Source organism: Charadrius vociferus, unplaced genomic scaffold (assembly GCF_000708025.1).
Source record: "Charadrius vociferus isolate BGI_N301 unplaced genomic scaffold, ASM70802v2 scaffold355, whole genome shotgun sequence".
Classification (NCBI taxonomy): domain Eukaryota; kingdom Metazoa; phylum Chordata; class Aves; order Charadriiformes; family Charadriidae; genus Charadrius; species Charadrius vociferus.
The window spans coordinates 574,310-585,868 of NW_009648451.1; the positions used below are offsets into that span (position 1 = coordinate 574,310).

Below are 11,559 nucleotides of genomic sequence, written 5' to 3' on the forward strand. Positions count from 1 at the left end.
CTCTTCCAGTTTGAAGCCATTCCCCCTCGTCCTATCACTACATGCCCTTGTAAAAAGTCCCACTCCAGATTTCTTGTAGGCCCCCTTCAGATACTGGAAAGCTGCTACAAGGTCTCCCCAGAGTCTTCTCCAGGCTGAACAACCCCAGGTCTCTCAGCTTGTTGCTCATATAGCCTGACATGTCCAAAACAGGAGTGTAAATGATGCATCTGGGGACAAAATGCCCTGGCATGAAGGCATGAGGGTGTAAGGAGAGGGGGGCAGGGAAAGGTGGAAAGCAGAGGAGAGCATGATAGTGCTTGCAGCAGGGTGCTGACCGTGGCGGAGACACGAAGATCAAAGCCCCAGCAAGGTGTTGCTTCAAAGCCCCCTTTGAGTCCACTAGCCAAAAAAGCCCTAATGAAATAAGCTTCATAACAGCATGTAGACTAATTGCAGCAAGGGATCCGCAATTAGGTTTTCAATGGGCACGCAGTGGAAAGAGGGAGGAGAGGGGAAATGCAGATGCTGAAGAAAAAAAGAAAATTGTTAGTATTGAAATAGAGCAAAAACTGAGTTCCAGGCATGTTCTGGGGGGGAAGAATGGAAGAGGAAGAAGAAAGCATCGAGAGAGCCGTTCACAATATGGGGTTTGTTTGGAAAGATGTGAGTCAGTCGTACAGCAGCTCTCACGGACATTATCAGCATAATGAAATGCTCTTTGCTGCTCTCCCTCTGTTCCTTAGAATATTATGAGTGTTTGTGGTACTGAAAGGTCTCAGATGAAATTAGTCTCCCCACTCCCATGCTGTTTACGGTAGGCAATACATTGCGGTGTGCCGTACACCTATTTTATCCGTTGTAGGTGTTGGTCCTTGTTGCGATAGCCTGCAGCTGACACAGATCATTATTTCCCAGTCTTTTTAAACCAAAGTAAAGCGCTTTCTAAAAAGGAGGTCCATTTCCCTCCTGCCGCTTATAACCAGCCCTCGGTCCCTCCCAGATGCTGGCCCAAACGTAGGTGAGACCATGAGAACACATGCATCAGCTCAGAGGATGGTCAAAGCTAAAACTAGCTCCATTTCTTTTTGCTTTTGATCTCTTCCCAGAGCTGGTTCACCACACAACCATGTCAGCACAGTGCCTCTATGTTAATATTTTAGTTTGGATTACGAGTGCCTTTTTGAACCAATTCCCTGGATCGTTCCAGCTTACCATGCTTCGAATCCCATCACAGGGGGATTTGACAGAGAATGAACTGAGCTTAATTGAGTTAAAACAAAAGCAGAAGAAGGCAGCACACCTAAAGCACTCTGACCATGAATGGATGTTCATTCATTAATGGGCAGCCTGTCTGCGGGACAAGAACACAACTCGCCCAAAGTAAGACCTTTGAAATACATACAGCGTGGGTGGCAGGTCCTCAGTACATCCATACTGCTCGATAAATCCATGCCTGTTGTGCTGTCCTAGCTGCTGGTGTAGATGTAGGTGTATGTGCCAGCAAAAGGAGGGGAGTGAGGTGGTGCAGGCATAAGCAGCCAGAGAAGGCAGGGCCACTTCTTTGGGGAGCAATGTCACTCCTGCCAGATTCAAGAGACCATGAAATTGCAGCTACAGAGAGAACTAACAAACACAAGGGATGCCCCAAGGGCAAAGGGTTGACCGAGGTTGCTAAGCAAAACTGGAAATAAAAATCAAGTCCCATACTGGACCACTGTCTCTCTACTTATGTGTCTGGGCTCATAAAAGGCCCAGAAATATGTTCATCCCCCGCCCCACAACCTATAGGCCACTGCTGCTGACCTAAAAACATGCTCCATGGCTTTCTCTCCTGTGTGGAGCTTGGCACGCAGCACCCTCTGAGCATGTTTATGCTGAAACCTGTGTTGCAATGCAGTTACTTTCCCAAGCAGGTACCAGAAGCTCTCCAGATAGGAAAGCAGAGAGCTCCCACGTTTCCCTTCACCCTTTTTAGCCAGATTTTACATGAAGCTCTGTGCCTTGTATGCATTTGTACACAAAGCTTCATGTAATATTTATGCAAAGCTATTTCAACTATTTATGTGCTGTTGTGCACTATGCGATGTAGATGTTGCCTCAAAAATCAATTACAGTGCTAAATAAAATCTGTCTTAATATCCAGATTTATTTGTTTTGTCACTTATCGTTTGTTAGATTTCAGTCCGATTCCTCCCTCCCAAGTCACCTCTTCCACTCTGAAGATGATAAGATGCTGCTCGCCTCCTGTACTCCCTGCTGACATTTCTGTGTTCATCCTGCACAGTGCATCGGCTCCAGGAAGGAAAAGAAACACAGGAACTGCCAAAACAGTCAACAGCCTACATCACGTGGAGAGGAGAATGCGGCTTCGACTGAACCAGACTCGCTGTGCAGCTAGGATCAGCAAAGAGGAAGGGAAGGGGCATATGCAGAAGAGGAGCTCAGGTTTCACCCCATAGATGAAGGAATAATAAAGTGCCAGAGAAGCAGTGGGAATTAGAAGGCTGGACAGCATGGGAGAAGGAGATGTGCGAGTAAGCAGCCAGCAGGAAATGTCAAATCATGTGAATAATAGAAGGAAAAGAAGATGTGACCTAAGACACCGAGAGTGAGGGACGGTCCGCAGAAGAGCATTCAAGAACTAGGATGAAGCTCAGCAGAGCATAGGTCGTGGAGACAAGGGGAAGAAGAGGCTGGAAAGGCAGGGTTTGAAGACAGCAGAAGACCACAGAGAATGAGCATAGAATAGAGTCTCTTTAATTTACTCAGAGAGATACTGTTCAGAAAACAACAGAATAAAGCACAAGCAGCAAGACAAAAAGTCCAGCCATGGGTGGTGGAATATAGATGAAAGACAAAACCAGAAGAGAACAGTAAGGTGAGAAGATGGAGAAGGGGGTGCCTTTGCTTGGTATCATCCTCTAGTAAAACAGGTATTTTAAGCACAGAAGGAACAAGAGACTAAGACTGGTTTCCTCCCTCTCAGTTACACTGCAGTTGACCATCCCAGTGAAAAACTAGTCTGAGATAAGAGGGAGGCCCCAGTCCCCAGATTAGCTCTGACTGGACAACTTTTGCAGGCCTTTATCTCAGCAAATGAAACATCTCAAAACTTTAGCATAGGCTAAGTGGTAAGACTCTCACATGAAAAAAAACAAACAACTCTGAGTCCAAAATTGTCTTCCATTCCTCTTCTGGCTTGTGGCAACAGCTGAACGATTTGCTCTTACACTCCTTCGTAAAGTTGCTACTCCTTCGCTGGGGTGATCAGCTGAAATTCTCCAAAACTAAATAATCCCAGATTCCCCATCCTAAACTTGAACATAGAAACTGCAAGGGAGGAGTCAGTGAGTTGTCTGCAGGGAAGGAGAAGAGACAATGATTGAGGAGCTCTGTTGCTAAGGACGTTACGAGAGGTGTAATTCTGTCTGGTACACAGGCAGTTATGAAATGGCTCATCTTTGATGATTATCCTGGTTCATCTCTTATGATTATATTATTAGGTAGTAGAAATGCTGTGTTCCCTTTGCATTTCACATACAGGGGATAAAGAGATGGTCTCTGCCCCACGGAGCTTACAAGACAAGAAACAGTGGGTGGCTGCCACTGGTAATATAAAAGGGGCCCTGGGAAAGTACTGGTTGGTGTGATGGGCAGCGAATCCAAAACACACAGGCAAGGGGCAAGAGTTTCTGACCCCCATCTCCCCATTAATTTCCTTCCCACTGGGAGCAAACCCCTACGTCCCAATGCGTACATTTGTCTTTCCCTCTTCCACCCCTGCTGATCATTAAATTCAGTTTAGATTAAATGAGGCCAATTAACACTTGTTACTTTTCCTAGGTTCATTTCTGACCAGTCACACTCGGAAATGAGTGCAGGAAATTGCAGAAATTAAGAGGAACGTTGCAATTCCCTGTTTGTAAAATGAAAGCAATTGCTTTCCTTGCTTATTGTAACACAGTCCTTCAGAGACAGGGTGATACGTTATCTGGAAACATCCACTTGGGGACTATGCTGAAGACCCACAGCTGTCACTACGCCTCTGATACTTCATTTTAATCTATTCTAATGTCAGTTTTCTAAGCATTTCTTAATTGCATTGGATAATATAATAGGGTATAAATCTTATCAGCAAATCAGACTGACATCAGTTTGTGTTATCGTATTACCATGGTTACATTATTATTACAAGTGAACCTTGCGCTCGTTACTAACCACATACAATTCTAGCAAATAACCTAAACTGAAGCAAAATATCCTGGCAGTGTTTCCAATTTTTTGTCAAACAAAACCAATTTCTCTGGGTGATAGGTAACTGCAGCATACCTATGATGCACTTTACTCAGACTCCTTTGGCCTACTTTTATTCCCTTGCGTTTCTACAGCACTGAAACCTTTCTATGCCGTCAACAAGACGCAGAAGCCAAATTCCTTAAACGTGGCATAGGATCTTTAACACAAACTCATGATGTTCAGATGACAAGCACTACCCCAGCCTGTCAAAACATTACCACTTTCTTATTGTTATGGCAAAAACTGCTAGTGACTGCTACACCGGGAACCACTGACAACTTGATTAGATCCCTCAAGGCTCCAGCTTCTCCCTGCTCTAATCTGATCTGACTGTGGTCTCCCATCAAAAGACACGGTCTTACCTTGCCTCACCCCCAGTGCCACTGCCCACGTGTCAGGTGAAGGGACAGATATTTCCCATGGGGACACTGCAATGATCTGACTCCCCCAGTCTGATGTACAAGAGGGGAACACGCGCTGGAACCGGGGAGGACAGTGATGCTGTCTCTTTCCCTGCTCCTGGCTGTCAGTTTGGGCATTTCCTACATTTGACTATTCCTCTGCTGCAGATCATCATCCCACCAGCTGTGCAGGGACCCTGGCTGGAGAACAGATTGCTAACCTGATCTAAATTTAAAAAAATAACCTCTTCTTTCCTTTTTGTTGACCCAGATATTTCAGTGATCTGCTTTTAAGTGCACTGGCACAACTGAGAAGGCAGAGCTGTACAGGAATGAAGAGACAAGAGCAGGAAAGCCTCCAGCAAAAAGCTCCATCCAGAGGGAATATGGAAGGAAAGATGGGCTGTCTGCAAAACAAGAAGTCACCCAGGAGGCCATGGAAGAGGATGCAGAAGACAGCTGCTCGTGAGGAAGCAACGTTAGAGCTTCTCCAGACATTTCTGTTAGACTATGAGCCGTGCAAAGACATTAGTTTCCTTTTTGCAGGCAGCAGCCCATCTGTTGAGTCAGGAAGAAGACTAACTTTGAATAACCCATTGCTGTCTCAGATGGGGTGGTGCTCCCCAAGGCCATGAGAGACCCACTTCTGCTTAGCAAAGGAGCCAGAGCAGTGCAGAACCTCTAGAGAGCTGGTGAGCCCCGAGCCCAGCGAGGTACTGCAGTGCCGCTCCAGCAATGCCTTCTGTCTCTGTCAGATGTCAAACTGGCAAAGAAGATGCAAAACTTGCTTCTAGTCCCTGGATTAGGGAAGACAGGCAAGAGAATTAGATGGAAAGAGTGGAAAGCCGGGCAAGATCAGCTCCATTTTTGCCTCTGTTTTAAGGATAAGAGAGGGTCTGATAAGGACAACATGGGGAGGAGGAACATGGAGTTAAACAAACCAGTGTCACTCATGATGTTCACAGCTGACAAGAAGCAGAGCTCAAAGCTACCCCCTCATTGTTCACTGTAAAGAAACTTTACCAGCCTTTTAGCAAATCACCTAATACATCATGTCCTAATGCTAACTGATGGGGACTGCATTCCCTCCCCCGGCTCATGGGCACAGTTTAAATGAAGTCAGAGCTGGACTAGTCCAAGTGACACTGTCTTTCTCACTTTTTTTTTCTTTCTCCCTCATCACCAAGCAGATGATGTCAGTTGAGTTCTGCTGCAATTACTTTTGATTCATCCTTGCAATATCATGTCTGATGTTCTCGTACTTGGACTCCTTTTCTTCTCCCAGCCTGGGTTTCATATTTACATGTAAAAATGCCTAACCTTTGGTGACACGGACATCTGCTTAGTTTCATGCCTTCTTGCTCCCATGCTGCCAGTGTTCATCTCAGCACGTCAGGCTGGGAACAGCCCTCACCAGCATGGCCTTTGCAGAAGAATGTCTATTAAACTGTGAATAATCAGCCACCAGGAGTGGAAGAACAGAAATGATAGGCTTAAATTACAGCTTGAGATTTAGACAGCCTGGGAAAAATTCCCAACAGAAGGAACTGGAACAGCCTGAGGAGGAGAAAGCTTCTCCATCATAAGATGTCTTTGACAAAAGGTTAGATATGGATGTCAGGATCGATAAAGATTCTTCAAGGGACAGCAATACACTGAGCATGAGCTCAGTTCTTCACATCCCGCATAAACATAGCCTCTAATGGCAGCCAGTCCAGTAAAGCAAGTCCATGCAAAGGCCAGACCCAGTCTGACCACTGGCTGCCTTCCCTTCTCCTTTCCCTCTGCCTTCAGCACTCAATCTGCCCTAAAGAACCACACATCCTTGCTAATCAGGAAATGACCGTACCTGTGCTTGGCTACACAGAGATCTTTCCCTCCTGCCATCACCAATATCCCCACCTAGCCTTCAGAGGCCTGCACATGGCAGCTGCGCAGAGGACCACTTGTGCTGCTGAGCCCTCCCTTGCTTTCTCCCGTTGCTAAGACCCTCTGCTCCACCAGCAAAACCCGTGTTCCCCTCCCAGCCCTATGTGCCCAGCAGCCCTGTGCTGCTCCAGCTGTCTTCCAGGAGGAGGAAGGGCAGCCAGTGGGTCTCACCTCCAGCCCTCCTTTTTCCCTGTGCTGCAGCAGAAGGACATCCACATAGGGGTAGGGAGGAGGGAGGCAAAGCGCAGCAGGGCAAGAGAGGCAATGCTGGGGCCAGCTCCACTTTGGGGACACTGCAAAACCATGGCAACATTGCTACTATAATTAAGTATAGCAACAGCTCTCTTGCTATGCAGTGATGTAGCACCATTTAGAATTACAGAATCATAGAATCGTTTTGGTTGGAAGAGACCTTTAAGATCATCAAGTCCAACCGTTAACCTAACACTGCCAAGTTACTACTGAACCATGTCCCTCAGCACTACAGCTACGCGTCTTGTAAATACCTCCAGGCACAGCAACTCAACCACTTCCCTGGGCAGCCTCTTCCAAAGCTTGACAACCCTTTTGGTGAAGAAATTTTTCCTAATATCCAGGCTAAGCCTCCCCTGGTGCAGCTTGAGGCCATTTCTTCTTGTCCTATCACCTGTTACTGGGGAGAAGAGACCGATCCCCACCTCACCACAGCCTCCTTTCAAGTAGTTCAGCCTGTGTGAACACATACCCCATAGAGGGCTAACCTGGCCAGATAATGTATGGTCAGTAGTGAAGGTAGAGCAATAGTAACAGCTGTGTGGCCCAAATGTTTTGTCCCAAAAGGCTTATACATTTCATGCTCTCCTTGCTAGCTGAATCATTGCGCCTACTTTACCACACATCTGTAAACAGCCACAGCTCAGAGTCCAACTCAGGACCAGAGGCGTTCATGCTCCAAGTAGTAAGCCCTTCCCAGAAGAAAGGACATCATCTGCAGTACAATTTGCATTCCAGCTGCCTGCGATGAAGGCAGAGCTGGCTGCAACGGCATTCTTCAGACATCCTCGAGACCCCTCAGCTGAAGCAGGACACATGATGGGAGCCTGGAGCTGGGCAGAAGTGCTCACAGGAAGGCTTTCCCACCAAGCCTAGCTGCACGCTGTGGAAAGCTGAGCAAGATCAAACAACACCCCCAACAAGTTCATACAAATATGACAGCAACAGAAGGACTTTTGCTTCTTTATTTTTCCTCAGAAAACTCTAATCCTACAGCCTTTAAAGGAGTTCATGCAGTCTGAGCTGATGCTCACTTGGACAAAGGCCCCTTTACATCAGCTCCGCTGCCAGTGAAAAATGGCCCTTGAATATGAATCAGAGGCAACCTGCATGTATCTTGTTTGCACCAAACAGCACATTTTATGAGCTGGCTTTTAACCTTCTTTTGGATATAGGCAAGCTGAGGTGGGCTAAATAACTCAACCAAGGTTACAAGACTTCAGTGGCAGAGGCATAAGAGGTTAGATATACCATGCTCTGTTGTTTAGGCTCTCCCTTTAAACCAGGAGATGTCATATGTGTAAAGGAAGAAGGCTCAAAAGATCTCGTGGTCTTACTGGTCTGCTAGGTGATCCTCAGTGCATTACTTCACTCTTACTATCTCCCCCTCACGTTCTTTGCTTCTAAGAACTTAAGTTTGCAATTAAGAACTTAACCTAAAATGTTAAGCTTCATCTCTACCCATTGTCTCTCCCCTGGTTTTCTATACTCAGAGGGTTAACAGGAGTGATTCTCATTTAGTGTATAACAACAACAAGTCAAGGGACAACATCAACAAAAAAACCCATAAATCTCTTTGCCTGAAATAATTTCCTTTCCACCATGCCAGGGAGAACAAACACAGATCTCTTGCGGTTGCCTAAGACACGTGCCTGGAGGAAGGGAGGTGTCACAGGCTCCAGGCTTTGCATCAGTGAGTCCCATAAAACTTGGAAGGTCAGGTGTGCAGTCACGGAGCCCGTGACACGTAAACAGCAGGATCTGAATCGAAACAGATAAGGCTCCGTAGGGACTTGCTGTCAGTCTCTGAGCCTTAACTTAAAACCTGAGCTGAGAAACTGCCACACACAAAAGTCTGGCTTTCAATTCAGGTGCAAACTGACCTGTAATGGTACCTGAATCTCTGTTGTGTTCACTGTTCCACCATTTTTTGAGTATTGAGCCTCTTATCAATGTTGGATTAGGAAGGAATATCACTTTTTAATCTTCTTTAATGAAGGCTTTGTCCTGGAAGAACACATTTTCTATCAACCAAGGCATCTGCAAACCTGCAAGAGAAAAGAATGGCATTTCAATTTCCAGAAATTATTGGCCCAAAACTTTAATCTGAATCTCACAGCTGAACTGTTGATTCAGGGCATGCTGCATCTTTGCGTTACCATTTGCTGTATTAGCATCAGATGTGCAGACAGGAGCATTTTTTAGAAAAATAGCCTGCAACAGCAAGTGCTGGGGAAGTTATTTAATTTCAAAAGATGTTGGCATTGCAAATCAAAGCCTCTGCCTCATATGGCACTGCTAGTCAGGGGACAGCACTGCCAGCCCTGTCCTGGGACTGATTCAGCTGCCAGCCTGCCTGTCCCTCCAGACCTGGGAGAGGAGACAGGGGAGAGAGGGCTGCATTTGGGTTGTCCGGAGAAGGTCACTCCACTCCTGCGATTTTAACTTTGCCTTTCCTTTAAAAGGAAATCTAGTTCCTGGTAACCATTTTGGTGCCTCTGCAATAGGCTGGAATTGTTGCCCTGAACCGTCCCCACTTTTCAGATGATTACCTCCAAGTGGCTCTCAGATTCCAACTGTTAGTCTCATGCATAATGTATTCCATTTCAAGCCTTTCATTTGTGCATAAGTTTTCCATCTATTTCTATCCTGGTCTCAAACACTCTTTTACCTGTAAAGCAGGAAAAGTTGCTATTTTCCCCACTTCTTTCTGGAGTCTCATTTCTCTCCAAACACTGCTTGCCTGTTCCAGCTCTTGTGCCACCAAAATGCTATTTCAGGGGATGAGGTTCATATCCATCCTCTTGTTGCAGACTTTTGGGGACACCTACTTTTCAGCAGCACCTATGTTGGCTGAAAAGTTCACTGCCTGCAGCTACTCTCTGTTCCCAGCTGTTGGTGAGGGATCAGCCAGCTGTGTTCCTGTGATCACTCCCAAACCCACATCACCCACGGGGAGCCAGCTTAGCTCATGCTCACCCACTCCTTTTAAGCAAACTGACTTCAAAGGCTCTCACAAGGAGATGCTGGCTACAAGGAGCAGGACAGCAGCCACCAGAAGAGGGTATCAGAAGACCTACAGTGCGTACCTTCAGCTGGGCCAGCAAAACAGCTGCCTTGAGATCACTGATGGAAACTGCAGGACAGCTGAACTTCTCCAGGAGTTGTGCTGGGGTGTGTAACTCCCCATCCTCTCTTGCATAATCACCTGGTCGCCAGGGACAAGTCATTTAGATGATCTGGAATAGCAATGAGAGCAGATTTATAGGAACAAGCCTTCAAAGCAGGAAGGCAGAGCTCAGCAGTCAAACATCCAGCAGTATCTGGATGCCACTTCTTTTCCAAATCCTTTCAGATGCAGCCTAAGGGGTTTGTATTGACTTTAAAAGCCAGGGGCCCTGATTCAACAAAAACAGCTAAGCACTTAATAACATTAAGCACATGCTCAAGTCTCTTCCTATTCAACAAAGCACTTAAGCACATACTTCACCCCTCTTAGATGGCCCAGAACCAAAACACTGAGTTCTCAGAATTTCTTCAGTCTTTATTAAATTTTGGAGGAGAGACGGGAATTTGAACCTTGATCCATGTTTTGCAAAGGGTCCCTATTTGCAAGTGAGTCAGACTCCAGCTCCAGACCTACACGCCCAAATGCTGGCACATTCATGTTTTGGGTTGGGATCTGAATTTTTCAGCTTGCACTTCACTCTGATCTACACGTATATTCATTAAAGAGATTGAACTGCAGGCAGGGAGCTGTTAAACCATGTGTCTGTGCAAGGTTTAAATTGATGATACTTTCCCCAACTCCACCTAACTGAGATGCAAAACCGAGGCACCATCTCAGTGTACAGTGTGCAGATGCTCAGCCTTAGGAGCATGCAGGATTTGCAGAGCTCCTCCAACTTGGCTGCTCTTCTAAAAATTTAAACCCGCCGCAGCCCAGCTCTGTAGCCCAACTCCCAGAACCATGTGAAATCTTCAGACTTTGCTGATTACTGAAATGCCTTATAGCATTCGCTTAGCGGTTGCAGAGGGAAAGTGCAACGGGAGGGAGCCCGGCATGCTGTGAGCCCGCTGGGGGATGCAGCCGAGGAAGGGGACTGACAGCCAAGAGGGACAGCCCCAATCTGCCTCCGAGCTGTTGTTTCAAGCTTTCAGCAGACTTGAGGGAAACGTCACCACATTGCTTTGCACACTTTTCCAAATGTCACTGCTTCCTCCAACACCTTCTTCCCTTCCCCCCCCTTTTATTTTTTATTTTAATTTGTTTATAACAAAAGCTGAATCCTCCGGAGCGAAGCAGCAGGCATCAGGAAAAGTGGCAAACAAATAAAGAAATCAAAACAAAAACATCTGGGCCACGTGGCCAAATCCGAGCCCGCTTCCCATCTCACACCAGTGCCAGTCGCATCTCAGCGCATTGGAGCTCAACTCTTCTCTTGCTTTGGCAACGGAGCTCCAGGGCTGCTGGCAGGGCAGAATAAAGCTGCGAAATAAAAGGCCAGGCTTGTTCCAGGGAGACTGAAAACAAATAGACTGGCAGTTGTCTGGGCGAGCAGGGGAAGTGGTACTCAGACATCTGAGGCAGCAGCAGGAGGATTCGAGCGCCCTCCCATAGGCATTACCAATTGCCTGGAGGAGGAAGAAAACTAACCTGGTTAAAAAGGAAAGGCAGAATTCAAAGAGAAACATTGTG

General features: G+C 46.5%; 1 protein-coding gene across 1 annotated transcript in view; it reads right to left on the reverse strand.

Moving 5' to 3' along the window:
* DACT1 (dishevelled-binding antagonist of beta-catenin 1) overlaps positions 1-11,559 on the reverse strand; it is a 41,412-nt gene that overhangs the window by 10,063 nt on the left and 19,790 nt on the right. Inside the window, exon 3 of the mRNA XM_009885603.1 lies at positions 18-84. Within this exon, the coding sequence (XP_009883905.1) occupies positions 18-84 (67 nt within the window). The remainder of the gene's footprint in view (positions 1-17; positions 85-11,559) is intronic.